The 22,361-nt window shown below is 48.6% G+C and overlaps 1 protein-coding gene across 2 annotated transcripts in view; it reads right to left on the bottom strand.

Moving 5' to 3' along the window:
• The window catches only part of Pde8a (phosphodiesterase 8A), a 102,108-nt gene that overhangs the window by 3,991 nt on the left and 75,756 nt on the right, over window positions 1-22,361 (bottom strand). For both annotated transcript variants that reach the window (XM_048434957.3, XM_048434958.3), the window contains exons 8-19: window positions 21,683-21,820; window positions 17,418-17,506; window positions 16,203-16,254; window positions 16,078-16,120; window positions 10,326-10,403; window positions 7,673-7,743; window positions 7,273-7,434; window positions 5,445-5,493; window positions 5,112-5,247; window positions 3,857-4,055; window positions 2,553-2,770; window positions 1,004-1,133 (exon numbers count right to left, since the gene is read on the bottom strand). In XM_048434957.3, the coding sequence (XP_048290914.1) occupies window positions 1,004-1,133; window positions 2,553-2,770; window positions 3,857-4,055; window positions 5,112-5,247; window positions 5,445-5,493; window positions 7,273-7,434; window positions 7,673-7,743; window positions 10,326-10,403; window positions 16,078-16,120; window positions 16,203-16,254; window positions 17,418-17,506; window positions 21,683-21,820 (1,365 nt within the window). The remainder of the gene's footprint in view (window positions 1-1,003; window positions 1,134-2,552; window positions 2,771-3,856; window positions 4,056-5,111; window positions 5,248-5,444; window positions 5,494-7,272; window positions 7,435-7,672; window positions 7,744-10,325; window positions 10,404-16,077; window positions 16,121-16,202; window positions 16,255-17,417; window positions 17,507-21,682; window positions 21,821-22,361) is intronic.

Below are 22,361 nucleotides of genomic sequence, written 5' to 3' on the forward strand. Positions count from 1 at the left end.
ACAATCCCCCCTGCTCCCCACGGCAGTCTTCACCGGCTCCACAACAGGGGTTTTGAGAATCGGCCTTCAGTGAACCCAGATCACGTTAAGTGACAGTCCCTCACACTGCCTTAGTGTCTGTGACAGACAAAGGACACAACTGTGGAAAGGTCATTACGTTATCACTGCAAACCAGGGCAGGGGGCAGGATGAGGGGACTCAGCCAGAGCATCCCACACTGTCCTCTGACTTGAGGTCTACCGTCCCCTTTCTCTGGACAGGAGCTGACACCTGCTCCACACTGGGCAGCGCTGGCCAGATGTCACTGTCACCCTTGCTAGGCAGTAGTGGCCTCCATATCCCGAATCCAGAAATGAGGGGGACAATACCGTCACTTTGGTGATCCCAGCAGAGGACCCTTACAGCCCTTCAGTCCCAGCATTCGGGAGTCAGAGATAGGCAGATTTCTGTGAGACTGAGCCCAGCCTGGTCTACTTACTGAATTCCAGGCCAGCAAAGGCGACGTAATTAGAATCTGTTTTTTGTGTGTGTTTTTTTAAAAAACAAAAGAGCCGTCTAGGGCTCCAACTGGCCTAGAATGTTCAGAAAGGAGGAAACATTTTGAGACAGTGTGCAGGAATGGCAGATGTGAAACTTGTTCTCATGTCTATTTGCATGATCTTCTGCCAGATATCTGCATGTTAAATGATTTGATTTTTTTTTTAACCAATGAAAAACAAAATTCAACCAGGCGCCATGACTCACTTCTATAATCCCAGCACCTGAGGCTGAGGGAGAAGGGTCACTGAGTTCTGGGCCAGTCTGGGCTACAGAGTCTCTAGACAGGCAGGCAGGCAGGCAGGCAGGCAGGCAGGCAGGCAGGCAGGCAGGCAAATAAATAAACAAAACAAATTTAAAAAGTAAGACAAATGGAAAGCCACATTCATCATGCCCAGCAAAGGCTCCGCTATGGCGCTGGTGAGTGCGAAGCCCAGGCGGCAGCCTCAGGGGGAGTTTCTCTCACCTCAGTTTCTTGTGTTGACAAGGGCTTGTTAATGCTGTTGATGAATTTGTTGACATGTTCGAAGTGCTTTGTCATTTCCGTGGCCAGGACCATGTCGATAATACCCTGGCGTAGTGTCCGATAGTCGTTCCTGTTTCAGATGAGAGAGAGGCTGCTGTCGGTTACTGATCCAGGCTAGTGGGCTACAGTCTGTTTCCCAGGCTGTGTGCCTGCTGCAGCTATCAATCCAGTACCACCCAAGTTAGGCCTGCATCACCAAAAGGGGGTGAGAGATCAGCTAACCAATGCTGTAGCAGCTGGGATGAACAAAGCCCTTTCCCTGTCTTTCTCTCTCGTCTCTAAAGACAGTCTCATTGTGTAGTCCAGGATGGCCTTTTAAGGCTAGGTTACAGGCGCGTGCCCCTATGCCAGGCAAGACCCACCATCTCCATATTCATTAGCGATGTGCCTTGCATGGCGGTACCCGGAGACTCAGAGAACTTCGATGGCTCTTCCATTAACCCTAGTTTGCGAGCCGTGAACACTGTTCCTCCATGGCCCATGCTTCAGTTCCTGTCCCAGGTTTCTGAGATTTCCCTCAGAGGATTTCCCTCTGTGATTGACGGCTATCTGGATGAGCAGGATGAAACAAACCCTGTCCTCCAAGCTGCTTTGGTCGCAGGTTTTACCAGAGCACTGGGAACCCTAGGTCTTATGGAGTCTCTGAAAACTATGTGCTCACAAGTGGATGTGAGTAAACTTATATTATGCCCACCTTTGAGATTCTAAGACATGGTACAATGGAGTTTTGTGAAATCAGGACACTTTTTTAAAGTTCTATATAAAATTTTCCTTAAAAATCCAAATTAAAGTATTTCCCATGACACTTTTCTTCCTGTTTGAGCTCTACTATGTATTAGGCACTGGGCTAGACGCAGAGTTACTGATGAAAAGGTGACACCTGAGACTTTGCAGAACTGAGGCATCTGGTCTGAGCTGGAGCAAGTGGAGCAAGCAGGCCTGGCATCCTGAGACAGGAGGACTCCAAGTTTAAGGTCAGCCCAGCCCACGTAGTGAGACCCTGTCTCCAAACATCTAGCTGAACATTAAACACTCAGTTTTTGTTGGCTGGGAACAGAACCCAAAGCCTTGTACATACTAGGTGAGTGTGCACTCCTGAGCCATGGCACTTTTTAAAATCTAGTTTTATAAATGTGACAAATGCTAAAATGGACTTGGGACTGAGCAATTATAAGTTCCAGTTAGCATGAGGACCAGAGAATGCTTCCTCAGGGGAGTGACTTGTGCACAATGCAAAAGGCGTGCTGTGTGCAGAAGGCAAAGAGGGGTGTGCCAGGCAGGCCCACCTGGGCAACTCTCAAGGCCTTGGTTCATGCCCAGCACGGGCTGGGGCTACGTGGTGGAGCAGCAGTGGGGGTTGACTGAGGAAAGCCTGGTCCTGGGTTTGAGGGTGGAGAAGGTGGTGTGCCTGTTTCAGTGTGGTGGTGGGGACAGCGGAGTGCCCCGAGGTCACACTGCAGGCAGAGCATTGACAACAGTCCGCTCTCACCTCTCCATGTTTTTAAAGATATTGCACTTGTCGTTTCCAAGGGTCAGCTGGAAGGCCAGGGCTGCGTGGTGGCTCTCCAGCACGGCGGTGTCATTGTACAGCACGGCCAGCTCATTTCCTGAGTTGCAGAGGAATGAGTTGGTTCGCCCAGGGTGATCCACGTCGTGAATGGTGGCAGCGATGAGGGCGGCAACCTCGTCAATTGGATCTAAAGTTTCCTGCAAACAAGAACTCTTTTGAAAACCAGTGCGCATGACACCGGAACAAGCCTTCAACGGAGGCATCTCTCTGCCTTTTTAAAGAGATTTCTCTGATTCCCGAGGGAACCACATTGTTTCTCTTCTCTGCCCTGAAGCAGCCGATCGCTGCTCATGGATCCCGGATCCCCCAGCTCATGCCAAGCACAGGTGAGATCCGGCCAGCCTTCTGCAGACCACTGCAAACCAGTCCAGAGCCCAGGGTTCCTGACTTAGCCATAGTATGCAAAGTCAAGATAAATAATAAATTCAAAAATAGACATGGCTTATATTAGTTGGGAGCTGCCCTACCTTTCCATTCCTTTTCTGAGCTATATTTTTAGCTAACATAAAGATCTTATAGATTTGGTAAAATGATCTGGAATTTCTTCACCTCTTCCAGGGCTCTAAAAAGATTTATATATAGTTAAAAAATTGTCAAGAGCTATTTAACAGGGCTGGAGAGATGGCTCAGTGGTTAGAAGCACTGACTCCTCTTCCAGAGGACCCGAGTTCCATTCTCAGCACCCACATGGTGGCTCACAACCATCTACAGTGGGATCTGATGCCCTCTCCTGGCATAAAGTCATACATTTAAATAGAGCACTCATAAAATTATTTTAAAAAAGATATTCAGGGGCAGGAAAGAGCTCCGCACGTCAGAGTGCTTGCCATCAAGCCTGACAACCTGAGTTTGGTCCCAGAGATCCAGTGGTGGAGAGGGTGGACTTCCACATGCATGCTGTGGGGGCAGGCATGTTCTCGTGTTGACGTGTGCACATGTGCATGTGCGCATACACATACACACGTGAGGAATTTTTTTTATGAAAGATCATATTTGGAAGACGGCTGTCCTGCCGTCTGTTGACTTTGTTTCCAGAGGCTGCATGTTGCTTCTTACACTCTCATGGATCGGCTGAGCCTGCAGACTAATCTACCAGTTGGTGCTACTGTGCTTTCTTTGCACGTCAAGCTGCACACAAGCGAGGACTGAGTGGGGCAACAAAAGCAGAAGCGCTAGCCTCTCCCTACAGCTGCTGCTAAGGTAGAACACAAACACTGGCTTACCTTTATTTTGTCTCTGGAAAGGAAATACGCAGTGGCGTGGAGCACGTCAGCAGCATGTGTGGAATTGTGGTAGGGGTTAGACGCATGGTAGTTGGCTTCAATGATCTGAAACCACGACCTCAGCATCGTCTCAGAGCATCGTAAGAACTCGCAGATTCCAAAACGAGCAAATGTTTTGAGACCTAGATAAATCAAAGGCCTACAAAGAAAAATATCCGTGATATAAAACAAAGCAAAGAACCAGGGGTCCTGAGCTTGGAAGAGATTCAGGACCAATAAGCAAATCCAAGCCAACTGCAGAATACCCAGAATACCCTGCTTGCATCAGTACCATCCTTTTCCCAGCCTCCTGTCCCCACATGTTATTACTGATGTCCCGTCTAGAGGAAAATAACCACCGTGACTACAGACTGGACACAGCCACATGTCAGATGCCGGAGCACCCCAACAATCTGAAGTAGGTGTTATAGTCTAAAGGAGTCTACCCTGAGAAGTAAGGCCCTTCCTTAGATGGCACTTTGATTTACTGGCTTGGCTTGGAAGGTTAAGAAATCTGTCCTGTGGAAGTCATCTCAGAGGTCATTACAGGACTCAACTTGGTTAGCTATAACACAATTTTCACAGATGTAATGGTTCTGGTATGTGAACTAGGAACTCAGGGGCTCACTTGTCATGGGTGTATGCCTGCCTGTCCACTCTGCTTGGCTGTGTAAAGTGGGGGTCTCAGTACAGACAGCTCGCCCAGTGGGGTGAGACCTGGTGAGTCATCTCTCCCCAAACCAGACCACACCCCTGGCTGACACGGGCTGTGGATGTCCAGTCCTATGTGCCAAGACCCCTGTGGTTAACAGCTTTTACTTGGTAAAACCCAAACACCCACTCTGCAACCCTAAGCCGATGACCGTAACTACGGTGGAGTGTCCCTGTGTGGGCCACCAACATGGCAACCAAGATCCGAGACAAGATTATCAGATGTGTAACTAAGAATATTTGTTCTAGGCTTTGGGGCAGGGGATTCTTTGTTGCTACCTCATATAGTACCACACACTAGAGGAATTAGAAACCCATGTCACAGGAAAACCATCATCTGAGGAAGCCATCACAGGTAGGCAGACTGTGTCCCAAAGACTCAGGGCAACTTCAAGTCCCACTACTCCTTCCTCGGCCTCTGTCCTCACCCAAGGAACAGCTCTGCCCACACCTGCACTGCTTGGCTGGCTCCCTGTCCAGGCCCTGCGGAACCAGCTCAACACACCTATTTTGAGTAGCTGCTTCCAGCTCAAAAATGTTGAAGTCCCAGTTTTCTTCATTTTCTATGGCCAGGGCAATCCGCGGTGGGACATCGTGAAGGGAGACGGGGGTGGAAACATGGCTTGGAGTTGGCTGGAGGTCTGCAGTGTGATGTAATTTGGAGAACAACATTAGTAGGTTCATGGCATCGGGTGTTTGGGGTGGGAGCAGTGCTGTACTGGAAATGGCGGCTTTGTTTCTGGGGTGCTACGGCACACCCAGAACTTACTGGTGAGAACAATCCTTTAGCCTGGATTGCATTGTTACAGTGCTCTAACGGGGTAAAAACAGAACTTACGTTTTGCTGCAAGAACATACTCATTTCCTGAAAACCTTCGTAAGCCATCCTGGTGGAAATCAAGGAAACAAGAAAAGGCCTGGTTATAGCTCTTCTTCTTTCCCCCTAGGTAGCCTGGGTAGTCAGCCCCAGAGGATGATTCAGGCAACCACTCCAAGGCTGCCCAGTCCAGCAGGCTGACCACATTTCTTTCTCACCTTTTTTTTTTTTTTTGGAAGGAGTGGGTGAGGGGGTAGGGAGCATTTTGAGACAAAATCTCTCTGTATATAGCTCTGGCTATCCTGGAGCTTGCTCTGTAGACTAGGCAAGCCTCAAACTCACAGAGACCCGCCTGCCTCTGCTGGGATTTAAGGCGTGTGCCACCACACCTGGCCTCCTTTCACACCTCTAAGTGGGTTTCTCGTTTTGTTCCCTGAGTACCACACCAATCACTCAGCTCCAGTCCCACCCTCTCTCATCTACTCCCACCCCACCCTCCCCATGCTCACCCTTGACCTACAGGACACAGTTAGAGGCTACCCCTGGCAATTACCCTACCTTCTAGAATTAACTGTCCAAACCTTACTTTCTTGGAAATCTAGTGACTTCAGATAGTGGGAATTGGGAGGAAATCAATTTTATTTCTAAGACAGCCGGCAGAACACAGGCATAGTCTGTCGTCCTTGTGGGAGCTCTGCTCTGGACAGGCTGAGGTGGTTGGGGGTCTAGGGCTCTTCAAGAGTCTGAAAGGCCTTAAAGCCTTCTTTCCTGCCAAGTTACCCAAAGGCTGTGGGATGCTTTGGAGGTGAGACTATGCCCCGCATGCTGGCACTTTTTAAAATAAATAAGCAGGAGACAGTTCTGCTTTGCAACTTCTCATGTAGCTTTGGGTTTAAGGTGCGATGCTCTGTCTATTTGCTGGGGATGGAACGCAAGGCCCTGTGAGTGATAGTCAGGCACTCTACCCTGAGTGCCGCTCCTTCCACTGACACGAAACATTTGATAGTTTTTCTTTTTCTCAACTTTTAAAAACTTTAAAGACAAGCCGGGTGTTGATGTGGGATAATCTTTTCATACACTGTGAAGATATGTCTATGCCAAGGCGTCTTCTGATTGGTTTAATACAGGGCTGAAGAGCCAATAGCTAGGCAGGAGAGAATAGGCAGGGCTGCTGGGAAGAGAGAACTTGAGGTGAATCTAGGTATGCCAGAGAAGTCAGTGAAACATGGAGGGAGTCAGAGGTACAGAATGGAGGACAGGTAACAGCTATGTGGCAGAAAGTAGATTCATATAAATGGGTTGAGTTACAGGAGCTGGTTGAGAACAAGCTAAAGACAAGTTTTCATAATTAATAAGTCTCTGTGTCATTACTGGGGGCTGGCGGGCCCAAAAGGAAGTCCAACAACAGGGTGTGGAGGTGTACCCCTCAATCTTAGCACTCAGAAACAGGCAGCTTGCCATGAGTTCAAGGCCAGTCTGGTCTTCTTAGCAAATTCAAGTTCAGCAAGGGCTATATAGTGAGATCTTGCCTCAAAATGAAACAACGACAAAACAAAATAAATAAAAAAATACTACAGCTGAAAATGTCTTACTTAAATAAATGACTGTAAAACTCAAAATGACACCGGTGAGCAGGATCAGCATTTCTCTCCTGCTCCCAGATGAGGCTTCCTGGGAGGGAAGCAGCAGGCAACCAGGCCCAGCATATCCGGATACAAACCATGGAGGGGAAGCAGCCTTTACCGCGCCCTACCCAGCCTCACCCTGCTTGACTTCTAGAGCCCTGTTCAAATGACCTCTGAGAAGCACACGGGAACCCATGGCCAGTCGCCTGGGCAAACAGACTTACAGACATTAAGCCCCCAACGAGGTCGGTGGCGTGAGGATCATCCTCAGCGTTAAACTGTGGTGAATATAACTCAGTGGTCCTCAGAATCTCCAGCACTCGGTCCAAGGCTTCCGTCACGGGGGTGGGGCTGTTTTCCTGGGCAGCATTGATAATATTGATTACCTACACCATGGGAACAAAAGACAGGAGCTTTGTCACCTTTTTAAAAACAATCCGAGAGCAGTCAAGAGTCGAGCTGGTCAGAGTCTGCAATTACACCACCATGCTTCTGTGGGTCACAGTGTCTCTGTCACCCATCCTCTCCTCAGAGGTGAATTATACAACTGAAAGAGCACTCATTTCCTGCAGGGAAGCAATTCACGGGGACTGCCAGGGACTTGCACACCCAGGGAAGACCAACCTTAGTGATGGGTGCCTCAATCATCATCGAGTGTATCCGGGCCAGAGAGGAATGTCTTCTCTGATTGGAAACTGTGGAGAAAAGGGTGAGAAATCAGGGTGTGTCCAGTCTTGGGCTTCATACCCTCCCTTCCCCACAAAAGGCACTGGAGCAAATACACGCAAACTGAGCTTTCCCTCCTTCCTTTTCTGCATTGCCAGCTCCGTTCTAGGTGCTGGGATGCACGCATGACCCCATGGCCTGAACTTCTGATGTCATAGGTCAGAGAGAAGCAAGATTGAACAATTTAGCAAGTTAAGGCCAAACCACTTTTTTTGGTGTGCACAACAACAAGGCTTTAGTTACCCCTCTTGCTGCTCTCCAGGGTCAAGATGTTCTGGAAGACAGCTCCTTACGCCCTTTGGTCTGGAGAAGGTGGGAGCGATTGATTAAGCTTTACCACTTACTGAAATCAATCGATTTCCAAGGTTCTGTCTAGTGCTGCCCTCTAGTGTTTACTCTGGGTTAATCAGGCAACAATATTACAGCTAAGAATTTGTTGTTTGCGTCCAGGCACGGCGCTTCTGAGCTGAGAGAAGCCTGGACAACACAGGCAGGAAAAGCATGTCCCAGAGTGCTGTGTCTCTGTGAACACCCCGCTGCTATGAGTACCAAAGGCCAGAAAGGAGGAGAGAATGTCCATCAAGACAAAGCCTCGGTCTCAACTTGCCTTCAGAGAAACTAAGGCTTAGAGCGAGGTACTGTCTAAGGTTAGCCAGGCCAGCAAGCCTCAAACGCCCTCAGTTTGGGGGACCAACAAAACTCAGATCTAATGTTAGTGATCAGCATGTGGCTGCCGACTTTACATTTTACACAATAAAGGCACTAAACAAAATCCCCACTGCCTTATCACGATCAGAAAAGGATTTGCTCTTCTTCAGGAATGGACCAGAGCTGCTGGACACCACACACTGCACTCTTGAGAACCTCTAAGGTAGGTTTCTAAGGATGCAAACTAAAATATTTGTTAATTAGCTCAATTTAGTCATTTCACAATGTAAACACATTCTAAAATAGCACGTTGTCTATGATAAATATACACAATTCTGAAATTTTTATTTTAAAAATAATGTGAAAAAAACAAATAGCGTAAGTGCAATGAGTTAAAAAATGCAAAAATTTCTGTGTTACAGAGATGCTCTGAAGAATCTGCAAATACACTCACTATTCTAGTCTTACAGTCAGTCAGTACGCCTACACAAGCTACTGGGTAAAAAGTCAATATACTAAAATCCAATGCATGCATGTCTCTGTACTAAGGCCCCATGGTTAGAAGTGGAAGTAAAACCTGTTAAAATACCATCTAGAGTTCTGTGCAGGAGAATGTGGACAATGGTCTTGTACCCTGTAAAGATTTGTCAGCTGTATTGCTTTAATAAAATGCTGATTGGTCAGTAGCCACGCAGGAAGTAGAGGTGGGGCGACAAGAACAAGAGAATTCTGGGAAGAGGAAAGGCTGAGTTTGCAATCGTCACTCAGTCACAGAGGAAGCAAGTAAAAGGTACCAAGCCATGTGGCTAACATAGACAAGAATAATGAGCTAACTTATGATATAAGAATTAATTAATAAGAAGCTTAAGCTAATAGGCCAACTGGTTTATAATTAATGTAGGCCACTGTTTCTTTGGGACTGAATGGCTTCCGGACTGGTGGGTCAGAAACCCAGCCAACACAAGAGGGGCCCACAGGCCTACCCCTAGTGAGGAGCTATTATCAGTTAGTGACTTCTGGGGGAGGGAGAATTGTTTTCTTCAGGAATGAGGCCTCTGGTTAGTAGCCTGTGCCTCAGTGATTGGCCCATATAAACACAGGCAGCACTAAGTGAACACAGCAGGGTAATTTAAAGAAGGAGGGGGGAAAAAGCAAGGAGGATGTAAAGTTGGGAGAGAAATATGGTGATTGCATGAAAAAAACAAAAACCAAAAAACCATGCTGGTTAGCATGCATATCCATAGTCTTAATATTTTATTTCAGCTGAACAAGGTGGCACACACCTGTAACCCTAGCTCTTGGGAGGTGGAGGCAGAAGGTTGTTTGTGAAGTCAGTCTGGGCTATATGAGACCCGGTCTTAAAATAATCATATTTCAGACATGCCAAGCATGGTGGTGCACGCCTTTAGTCCCAGCACTGAGGCAGAGGCAGGAGGATCTCTGTGAGTTCAAGGCTAGCCTGGTCCATAGAGTGAGGTCCAGGATGACTAGGGCTGTCTCAAAAACAAAAACAAACAAGCAAAAAACAAATTATACTTCCACCTGAACTTAAATAATATTTTCTTAGTGAGAGTATTACAATCTCCAAATTAAGCTTACCACTTCCAAAGGGTAAGTGTCCACAGTCAATTCCTCAGAATTACTAAATGTGTGTATAACTCACATCACAATAGCAGACTGACAGGCAAGTCTATTGGTAAGAGTCGGGAAAATTCTACAGAACACCTGGCACCTGTTTCTTTGTTCCTTATTATTAGCTCATTTCAAAAGCTCAGAGCCGACCTGTGTGGAGGGTGGTGTGGGGCACTGTTTCGTAGCCTGCTCTTCTTGTGATCACCAGGAAACAAAGCTCTGGGATCAGGGGTCCTGTGCTCAAGGCCCACACAGTCTGTCTGCCACTCACCTTCACTTGTTCTAGAGGAGACTGCTTTGGCGTCTATTGAGTTCTTCCTCCTGTCTTTATGTTTGCCTGCCTGATTATCTGTGAAAACAAGCAAAGTATAAACCATTCCTTTACAGAGATGTTAGTGACATATTAGAACAGACACCAAGCTAACGCTGAGGAGTGAAACAACGTGAACATCTCTTGAGACACCACAGAGACCTGCATTGTGCACAGAAACAGACCCCACACACACCTCGGTTTTGAGGGGCTTCATTTCTCAAAGCCATGAAGAAACAACCAGAAGAAATGACCTCAGGAGAGGTTCTCCTATTGTAGTTAAATGAAACAGGGATTTTATCCTTATATACCCTGTCTCAAAGGAGAAAAAAACAAAAAAACCGAATTTTCTCTGCAACATCCTAAGAGAATGTTCTTCTCTTTCCTAGGGCCATACATATGTGAAGCACAGTTTGGGGTACAGCATAAGGGTAATTTGCCTTTCTCCCCAATTCCGCTTTTCTGTATAAGATGCTGCTGCTCTTCTAGACTTCAAATACAAGTTCTGTGCCTCCTCGCCAGCCCTTCCCCATCCGTCCACCGACGGAGTGAGCCTAACCTTCCTGCCTGCCCTTTGTGTCCTTGTGGGTGCCTAGAGATGTGCCGATGGCTGTGTGAACAACTTATGTCCCCACCTCACACCCAAGGAAACAGGGAGCGAGCAGCGGGCGGATGCATGGTGTGGCAGGGCAGGCCCTGAGTCCAGTCCCCCCCGGGAGGTGGGAGCATCTCTGCCTCGCTTGGTCCTCTTGCCTGATTCTTCTTCCTCTGTCCAAGGCACAGTCCCAGTGCAGGCCTCATGCTCCTCTGCACCACAGAGAAGGCTCTTTACCTGGTTTTGTTTTGTAGTGCTGGGAATGGAACTCGGGGCCTTGAGTAAGCTAGGTGAGCATTCTACCATGGGCCACACGCACAGTTCTGCCAGAGTCTCTTCTCTGTGTGCATGTGTGAACTCGCAAAGGCCACTGGTGACCTCTTTTGTTGCTAACATCTTGCTAGACACAAATGAGTCCTCTTTCTGGTCACTTCTGTTTATAGACACCATACTCCCCTGGCTCTCTGTACACCTAGCATTTCCTAAGACTGGCTTCCAAAGGTTCTAGGCCCACTCCTTTCTCTTTTAAGCAAACACAACCTTCTTTAAAAAACAAACAAACAAAACAAAACAAAAACCAACCCTCATTGCTTCCTGCAGCTCTAATTCCCACATGGCCATTTTACCTCATCCTCTCCTGAATCCCAGACCCACATCTTGATGGGCCATTGGCCATCTCCATTTGGATACTTTCCAGGTAATTGCAAATTAACTCATTAACTCATCCAAGATGAACTCATCCTTTCTAACTCTACTTTTCACCCCCAGGCATTAGACATAGTCAGTTTCCTACAGCCAGCCCTCTCTCTAGACCCCCTTTATATTGTATCAGTTCACCCCCCAAACCCCTACACCCTGCCACAAACTACTGACATCAGAACGCACATTTCTCGTGTTGCCTCCTTTTCCTAGTTAACTCTGCTTCTCTGGGAAGATGCAGTGTGGGTACCGTAAACATCAGGAAACCTTCCCGTATGTCTCCCCATCCCATCCCATCCATGCAGACAACTGTGAACAATCTGGGAGCAGAACAGTGTTTCCTGGGAGGCCAGCAACAAAGCCAGCACACCACAGATGCTCAGTAAACACGTCTGCTCCTCTCGACACCTGCAGAATGCTGCATGCAACCGAAAGGACGGTTGTGTGAACTGCTCCGACTCTACCTCCGCTACTCAAAATCCTCTGGGAGATTACCTCCACGCGGCCAGCATGCTGCAGCAGCCTACCTCTTTCTCTCTGGTCGGGGGGAGCGAGTGAGCCGAGCTGCTCCACTCACACATCTGGAGCAGCCTGAGGTGACGCTGCACTGGCTGCAGATGCTCATTCCTTCAAAGGGCACCTTCTCCCAACCACATGCAGTGGTGAGGGTCTCCTTTCTCAGGGCTTCACGGTGACTCGTGGTTACACAACTGTCTAGTGAGCTGGGCCATGTGCTGTGTCTGCTTCCTCTCAGCCACTCCAGCAGTATTTACCGAGCACTTGCCCGTGACAACACCTAAGACGGGCTGTGGTTTAGATCTTGGCGATCCCTCCTAGGCCCATGTGTTAGAGATTTCCCCTCCCAATCAGGACACTGCTTTGTTCTGTGAGTGTCACACTTCCTCATGTGCTCCCTACATGGTTCTGAGAGCTAGGCAGCAGGGCACGGGGTCAAAGTGAGGGTGAGGATGAAGGTGAGGAAGAGGTCTTTAGGTCAACTGGGCTACCTTCTCGGGCTCCTTCCTTTTCCTTTATTTTGCTCTCTGGCCAAGAAGCAGTGATCTCATTTTCCCACACACCTCTAGCATGTGTTGCCCCACCATAAGCCTAAAACAACAAGGCTAAACCATCACGGGCCAAAACCTCCAAAGTGGTGAGCCAAAATAAATGAACCTTTTCTCTCAGGGGAAGTTAGCTATTTCAGATGCACCCTTGCAGCATTAGGGATACGGCAGTGGATATGATACAGTCGTATCCTCAATCTAGGCGATCTAGGGGAGCAAGGCAGTGAGCAGAATTACAGTAACAGCTTGGAGGGAAGGGAGAGCTGGAGCCGAATGTGGCAGAAAATCACCATGAGATCACGATGTGATGGGCTGTGGGCACAAGGAGATCTAATTTCCATGGAAACACTTCAAAGTTACTTCATTCCTATGTAAACCCTAGATCCTGTGCTCCCAACAACCCTGTTGGGAATGCTGCTCCCGCTGTGTTCCTGTAGCTCTTTGTAAGTGACTCTGGGACAATCTCCACCCAGCAGGTAGAGCTGGGCTGTAGGTGCCTTGACTGGGTCCAGCTCCCACATGCAGCCCTTTGAGGAAGTACGAGGGTCACATTCCTAAGACTGCCAGCCTTGGATGCACCATGCCGGGGGCTCACGCAGAAGTGGGTGCTCAACAGACAGCACACCCCTCTGAGAAGGTATCCACCCCTATACACGCACAGTGGAAGACACTGTCTCCGGTCAGCCCCCTAAGCGCAGGAACCCTTTGGTCGCAAGCAGGAACTCCAGTCTGGATACGTGGAAGCTGAAGCCAGGTATCTTATCCATCATGCCCACACATTCCTATGTTGGAGCCTTGGCACCCTGCAATGCATGCTCTCGGGCACTGGGCGGTACAGGCCTGGGAGACATGCTGACCTGCCGGCCCCAAGCTCCCTGGCTACCTCCAGTCTTACACAGTGGTACTTGCCACTCTTCCTGAGAAGGCTCTGTTATCAGATACACAAAAACCTCTGTATCTTTTCAGAGAACTGTCACATGGCATCTATAAGCAATGGTCCTAGCCCTGGCAGACCATAAGACCTGTGAAATACCTAAGGCCATAGCCCACCCTCTGCTGCCTAAACCAAAGCTTGCCATGTTTTGGCAAGTCAGAACAATCACACTTTATACTCCATCACTACAACCATTTTGTGTCTTTAGTGAGGGATAGCACCACCTGAAAATCACACGCAGGCTAGCAGAACTGTAACGTGTGGACTTGATTACTTTTCTAAGCTCCCAGACTCTCAATGTCTTTCTCTTGACTGGGGAGTTCCAGGACCTCCCTTTGCAGAAGGGAGGAGACCAGGGACTCCCTCACTCCACACCTAACTAGCAGGTGACCTTTCCAGAGTCTGCTTTGGAGAGAGCGAGACAAGAAGCAAGACCCTGAGCCTGGATCTCGCAGAGCCAGCGGCACCAGCTGTGGTGTTCCTGTGGCATGTTCGGATCAGAGTGGGCAGCTACTCAGCATCCCTTGGCTCCTAACTCTGGCCCAATCTGTGAGGAGCTCTATTTCCAAACAAGAAGCCCCACTTCTGCTGTCCACAACCTGATAGTCCCACCTACCCCACTGAAGCAAAACAGCCCCAAGACCGTCAGGTACACAACATTTCTGCTGCCCAGGGATGCACGGATTAGGCAGGTGGCTCATCTGGGTGACAGCAGCAGCCCCTAAGGGAGCCCTCGTCGAGTACAAATGGAGCCGCACACGAGGTTGGGCAGATTCCTACCTTGCCTGTGCTTCTGACCGTCAGTAATGACCGCCCAACCCCGCTCTGTCATTTCCTAGCTGCCTAGCTCTGGGCTGTCATTTAACTTTCTTCACTCTTGTTTTTTCTTCTGTAATAAAGGAGGGTTAATAACAGTCATGTCCACTTTGCAGGGCTATTCTGAAGAACTAAAACCAACAAAATACCACTAACAAAGAAGCCAAGCAATGTGCCCCATGAGCTTGCAGCACGGAGCTCCTGCCGCAGCAGGCTCTGTCTGCCACTTCTATTTTGACTCCACAGTTTCCAGCAGCGTGGCTTCTGCCCCACTCTCCTCTGAGCCTGAACGCTGACAGCTCTCAGTAGCTCTTGGGTGTAAGTCAAAGTCCCTGCCTACCTGCCCAGGTGACCCCTATGTCCTGCACCTCTGCGCCATCCAGCCCTGCCCACAAGGGCACTTTCCCTGCTCTCGGCAGCTGTGGTGACTCTCTTGTCCCCCTCAGCCCTACCCTTTGACTCCCTTCTCTGCTTGATGTCCTCCTCTTCTCTCGGGAACTCACAGGGATTTACCTCACACCTCCACCATGATTACACAGTAACCTTGACGTTTCTACTTCCCTGCACACCCTGGGCTCTGTCTCAGTAGTTCCAGGTCTCCATCACTTGCTGACGCTCTTCTGGTCAGAAACATCTGCTTCTCAGGTTCTTACCTCTTTAAAGAGCGCAGGAACCAGGGACGGCCAGATGTTTAATAAAGATCTGTACAGCAGTAAACAGGACCACTGGAGGTCCGTATCTATCATCTCCAGGCTCAGGTGGGATCTCTTTGACTTCCTAGTCTGACATCGTCACGTTTGTCCCCGCTACCCTTGTTCCTGTCGCCTCACTTTCCTGGCCAGTATTTGCTCTCCTCTCAGTCACAATGTGAACAATGCATCCTTCCCCGTGAAGGGCTGCGACACTAAACTCCGACTGCCTCTCAGTAAAAGGCCTGACTTCCCACCTGGCCTTTAAGGACTAGCATTAGTTCAGACCCCTGATGCTGACTTCTCCGCCAGTCCTCATTTACTACCCTCCTCCTGGGGACAGGCAACACCTTCCTTCTTCTGCAGTGCCTGATGGGGTGAGTCCCCCGGCCCCTGCCCTATCCCCTTAAATCTGTGAGGGCAAAAGCAGGAAGTATCTTGCAAAGCCATGACTTTATGTTTGCAGGAAACAAGGACTCCATGCCAGAGACAAAGGCCTTTCTTTGCAGTGGACAAATGGTGTCTGAGGTAAAATTAGAAGACATGACATGAAGCAAGGCTGACGGCCCCGATGTCCACCTACAGGATGGTGGTGACGACTATGAGGAAGGATGATGTTCCTTCCGGCTGTCGTACTTCAGTATGCCACTCAACCCTGCAGCCTCTTAAAGCTCAGTTCAGGTTATAAAATCATACTTCATTCATCATATACACAAGAGTCATGCATTGAATCTGTCAGTTCTCCCACACAGGCCAGCAGCCAACCCAGGCACTTGACAAGATGCCCACAGCAGTCACGTCCTTCAGCTCAGACCACATAGGGGCAGTGTTGGCGCTGGAACCTGCTCCCACCACTTCACAAAGCAGTGAGTTCCCCCAAACCATCAGCTTTAATAATGAATATGGGGCCTCATACCTGTTTGACTGTCAGTCTGGACAGATTCAGTTACTGTCTCAACCTAGGAATAAATTCACAAGCCATTAGTTTTCATCACCTAAAACCCTGCTCGGAATGCTCAGGTCCTGGGACGCCTTGCCTACCTTATTGTTGCCATTGCACACTCGGATAATGGACACATAGTGTCTGATTTTTCTGTAAGAAGAAAACAATGCGTTATTTTCCTCCTGACTAATTTGGTGTAAACATAGTTAATGTTTTATCATGAAAAGAATATTTCCCTTTATCAATATATAAAATGCTTTGAAAGCATTTCTTCTTCTAATTGTGCCGGGGGAGGGCGCACCAAGGCCACCAATAAATGAACAGCACTTTACAAACACCCCCTTATGACTTTGGAAGAAAGGAAGTGACTCCGGCAGTCTTTTCCTTCCCCAGTTATGACACAGACAATACAGTAACACATATACTGCTAACAGTGTGCTGCATGCTAGCCTTTGGTGCCTGACACCGTTCTGACAAGTGTCGATGCAGATGCTCCGAGTTCCAGCGTCTGCTTACAATCACTGGTGGAGGCAGCCGCAGGCCACACAGGCTGAGTTCCTGCAGCCTCGGTTAGCCAACGCCAAGGGCTGAGCACAGAAGCCGCTGACGTGTCCCATTTATTTACTGTCCCCTCAGTTTTCTTCACCCCACCCCCAGAATCAAATCCCTATATACTTATCACGGAAAGATTTGGAAAGGACATAAAAGCGAGGAGGAGTAAGAACAGAGAACCCACAGATCTGCCCGAGGCAACCGCCGACTGGCAGCAGAGTCTGCTGACACAGCACGTGAGCGGTGCGGTTGGCACCGAGGGCTGCACCAGGCACCGTCACACATGGCAGCCAGGGCTGGGCCGGGAAGCAGACCTCTCTACGACTCTGTTTCCTCACGTGTAAAGTGGAGCCACCGCTGTGTGCCGTGCTAGCAGAGCACACCGGCTTTTTAGGGGGTGCTACAGATCAGAACTCAGATTCTCACGCTTGCACGACAAGCGCATTTCCCAGTGAGCACTCTCCAGTCCTAACACATCTGCTAGCATTCAAAACATTTTTCTCTAATGTGAAAGGCCTTTGCCCCAACAGAGAAAAAGCCTATAAACACAGAGGTGAGCTGTGGTTTGAATGTGAGCAATGAGGTCTTCTGCAAATCTACCAGCATGAAGACGGCCCCAAGGCAAGTGGACAGCCATCCTGTGAGACACCTGGACCTGCTCCAAACCCTGGACACTTTTGTGGACAGGTCTGAGTTTATTTGAGTATTCAAAGCAAATTCAAAACACGGACTGCTGATTGAAGTATGCTTTTTCCACTTACCCTCCCTGCCCAATGACAGGTATTATCTTCACATTTTGTTGTATATTATCTCCATTTTTCTTTTCGGTATGGTAAACTCCTTGCCACTCCTGTAAGTAGAATGTAAGCATCATTACACTTTGGGTTTAAAACATAAACCCAGGAACATCTTCCATTTCGGTTCTAATTAATTAATCAATCACCATGAAAGAACTTATGATAAAAAAAAAAGATCCCAATTCCAAATGCAATCCAAGTAACCTGATGATCCTTCCTCATCCTCTCAACTCCACTTGACAAAGGTCAAGTCACCTCACTGTAAGTGATCACATGTCCCCTGGTCATCTGTTGGCAAGAGAGAAACCCCCTCACTTCAATGCACTGATGCCACCTCTCTCAGCTCCCACTGGCTGCAGTGAAGAAGGGTGATGCGGGATTTCCCTCTGCATGCTGTGATTGCCATTGATTAATAAAGAAATTGTCTTGGACCTATAGCAGGGCAGAACTTAGCTAGGCAGGGGAAACTAAACTGAATGCTGGGAGGAAGAAGGCAGAGTCAGAGAGAAGCCATGTAGCCCACCGGAGACAGACACTGGAACTTTACCTGGCAAGCCACAGCCTCGTGGCAAATACACAGATTAATGGAGATGGGTTAATTTAAAATATGAATTAGCCAGAAATACACTTAAGCTATTGGTCAAACAGTATTACAAATAATATGTGTGATTATTTCGGGACTGAACAACCAGGAACAAATAAGCAGCCACATACAACAGAAGGGAGCTAGCACTTTGCCTTGGTACACAGTGCAGGAGAAACCTCAGGCCTGGGGCACAGAAGAGAAGTTTGTGGCCATGACTGTGGTAATGTGGTACTATGGCTGCTACTAGTCCTGCTGGATTTGGGGGTCTCAGTCCCTCTGCAGGGTGGGATGACCCAGCAGCTGGGCTTGAGCTCAGGCAGCAGGAGAACAAGAAGGTGAAGCTGAAACCACAGGGTTGTGATTTTTAACAGTTCACACGACAACAGCCAGGGAGCCTTTCAACGGGAAAGGGAATGACTGTGGAGGAAACAGGGCACACCGTCCCTTAGGGTGACAGGGCAGCTAGGGATTTGTCATTAGCATCCAGACAAAGGTTCTGAATCCATCTGACCAGTCACTAGGGTGCTAAGCTATGAGAACCCCGAAAACGTCCTGTTGGGACACCAGCCAGAGGAATCCATAATGTTCTTGGCTCTAACGTACTCAGGTAGACATTGATTACTGGATGACTTAACTCTGAAAACAATCATTTTTCTAAGGCCATGTCAAAACCGGCTAGTTCTGTCTGTAGCTAGCCTTGCACTCAACAGAGGAACAGGCCACAAACAGCTCAGTTCTGAGTGCAGGAGCAGGCTGGGCCCCAAACCAGCAAAGACTAAGCAGGGATCCCTAAGCAGGAAGGCGGTCCTCATCTCCACAACCCATGGGGTCGCCCTGGAAATAGACAGCCCTAAGAGTACTCCCAAAGGTAAGTGGGACGCTGTATTGCTGTCTGCACAAAGACACGGATATACTTCATCACTGAATGTGTAGTTTTGTCTACTTGTTTGAGGTGGGTTCGCACTGTGCAGCATTGGCTGGCCTGGGACTGGCTATACAGACCAGACTGGTCTCAGGCTTACAGTGACCTCTTGCCTTGGCCTCCCAAGTACTGAGAATTGTACATTTTCAGTGAGTGAAAATTACATCTCAATAGAACTGTCACATTGTATGGAAAAAAGAGAGAAAGGAAGGAAAGAGAAAGAAACAGCAGGTCAATAGGGTCAAGACATTGGCACATTGAAAAACATATCCAATATATTCTTTTCTAGCTCTTTCTGAATAAACAAGGACAAGTGACAGACCCCAAGCCACGATCTCACAGGCCACGCCAGTATTACAGCCCCCAAAGCAGATGATCAAGCTAGTGACTTGGCTGGGGGAACAATGTTAAATCTAAGTTTTCCAGTCACCAGTGTAAACAAAAAAAATGTATTTAGCATGAATCATGTTTACTAATTACAAATATAAAAACATTATCCATCATTATGAACCTGAATTCACGGGAGGAAGCATACTACCTTAGAACGTGGTCATAGAGATTTACAGTTGGTAAGGCTGACACCTGGTGAGTTCAGTGGCCAGTCTGTTTGGGCACAGGTGATTTTGCATAGTCCTGTCCCCATATGAGCTCCCATTACACATCCAAGCTTCCTTGTTGCTGTCTGGCACAAGCTACACACTAGGCTGGGTTTTCTATGACTACTGATGTAATCCCCTTGGGCAAGCACTGTCATAAAATTAAGTCATTGTCATCCAGCTGTCCTGTCCCCAGGGCTGGCACAATGCTTACTCATGGTAAACAATCAAAGAACACACAGGGCTTTTTGTTCACAGAGCGACTGAGGTCAACTACAGAATCTTGGTCACCAGGCTAAGCAATCTGAACACCATACTAAGGGAGCAACGTGATAAAAGGGTATCTTCACAGTATGGGGTGAAGGGCTTTGGCTTCCATAACTGCAGGGGTGAGAGGATGCCCAGGAGCATGTCAGGGGCGAACAGAGCACACTCAGAGCAAAGGAGTTGCAGCCAGCAGGATTGGTGACGGACTTGAAGGAGGCAAGACAGCGGGGATCAGTTTATTCCAGGGATCCAGAACAAGGTAACCGAGGACAGCCTACGAACAGGGGCAGACTAGAAGACACTCTGGGGTTCTCATTCATGGAGAGTGAGAGGAAGACCACTGTTTGACAGTTTAAGTGACAACAGGATACGGAGGGGCAAAAGCAAGGGGGCAAAGGTCAGAGCCCAGGTAATATGCGGAGGAAACAGAAGGGAAGTGGAGGAGGGAAGTGGAGTTTGTCAGTGAGGAAGGAAGGAAGGAAGGAAGATCACAGGAAACAAGGAAGGTCAGAGGGTCCTGAGGCCACACATCAGCACTGACAGGCATCCTGCATATATATATATATATATGAGAGAGAGAGAGAGAGAGAGAGAGATTGATTGAGACTGTGTGTCCTGGGGAAGGGGTGGGGTCACAAAAGTCAAGATGTCTAGACAGGGAAAGGCCATGTAAAGCTCAGCTACCTGGAAGATGGGAAATTATAAGTCGCCCGCCCCGCCCCGCCGCAACCAGGGGAGTTATGGGAAAGAAGGAAAAAGGATACAAGGAGGTACACAGTGAACCTAAAAATCAAGTCAGCATCTCTATCTACCCCAAAGAGAGCAACGATAGAAGGGTCTGTGGCCTGATGGGATCTGCAACCCTCTGCATCAACAGCATGGGAATTTCTCATGATGGGGTCTGCAACCCTCTACGTCAACAGCATGGACATTTCTCATGATGGGGTCTGCAACCCTCTGCGTCAACAGCATGGACATTTCTCATGATGGGGTCTGCAACCCTCTGCGTCAACAGCATGGGGATTTCTCCTCTGGCCCAGGGTTTCCAAATTGATTATTCCCCACCTGTCATGTGACATCATGATGCCTAGGGCTCTGGCCATCTGACCATTTTCTGAGTCTTCTCTCTTCTGCCAGACTGGGCCCCAGTGGACACTTGAGCTCTCCTTGCTGACCACAGCATGTTGGCTCCACAAAGCCTCTGGCCCTCCAATAGCCCTTCCCCTACAGAGACTGGGTTAGACACACTGTCTACCCTCTCACCTCAATGAACCAGCAGTTACTGACAATGGATAGCAACACCGTTCCATACTCCCTAAAAGCTCTGAAACGCTCTAGACAAAAAGGCCAGATCCTCTCAGGGCAGAAAGGCTGGCCCCAGGGCAGCGCGGACTGGCCACAGCGGAGCCTCCTGCCCGCTCCTTTAGCGACTGTGCTCACGACCTCTCAATCATGCGACCACGATCCCATCTGTCCCCTAGGGAGAATTTAGCACAGCGCTTGGCACACAGCAGGCGTCTGAAAATTGCTCATGAATGACTGAGGCTCACGAGCTCTGAGGGTGTGCTGCCTCCTGGCAACCCTCGCCCAGAATCATGTGCCAGTATCTACCACCTAAAATATCAGTTATTAGAAACACCAACTTATTCAGGCACCACCCAGATAAAAACAATGATTTGAAGGTCAATCTCAGTGACTCCGTGTATTGGTTAATCATATGGCATTCTTGACTTTAGTTTCTGCATCTGCAAAGTGAGAATCAGGGACTTCTAGGGAGAGGGTAGGGCTAAGGTCACCTGTTCCACATGGTGTCGGCCCTCTTACCTGGAGGTGGTGATGGTACTAACATTCCACTTACCTTGCCTATCCTGATACACGAGTTTATGGCGTCAAGCAAGTCCCCTTTTTTTTCATTTATAGGCACTTTTGCTAACTCCTTCCCTATCAGTTCACCTGACTGATAACCCATTGTTGTTTCAAATGCAGGGTTTGCATACTGGAAAGAGACAAAAGAAAAAAAGGAAGTGAATTTAAAGGATATTTCGAAAAACAAAGGCCTTCCACCTAAGCACTAACCTGCCCCGCAAAAGCTCAGCCACTTGGGCTTCATCCCGAATGTTCTAAAGCCACAAGAACTTTGTATCCAGGGAAGCTTCTGCTTAGAAGGCACATGGCCGGGCTTCCTGCTGTGTCTGGGACTCCAGGAAGGCAGCAGGCTCACTCCACCCTCAATGAAGACAAAGGAAGGCCTATTCTCAACAGACCCAGGCTGCCACGCCAGAGCTGCCCTCTGGACCTCTGCAAGTCACTTCATCCACCCGCGCTCACCTGGATGGGGAGAACGAGAACATGCCTCTCTGGTGTGACTCAAATGAGTAAGGCATGAAAAGCAGGCTACCAACTAGGAAGTGTTTGTAAATGAGACTTTGACCATAAGTCTCAAACACATAAAGCAAGGGAAAGGGAGGAGAGCGCTGAGCATGTGCTGGTGACAACGATGAGACAGAAATGGCAGAACAGAGACTGGCAGTGGTTAT

This window comes from Myodes glareolus, chromosome 24, assembly GCF_982192425.1.
Source record: "Myodes glareolus chromosome 24, mMyoGla1.1, whole genome shotgun sequence".
In the NCBI taxonomy this organism is placed as follows: Eukaryota; Metazoa; Chordata; class Mammalia; order Rodentia; family Cricetidae; genus Myodes; species Myodes glareolus.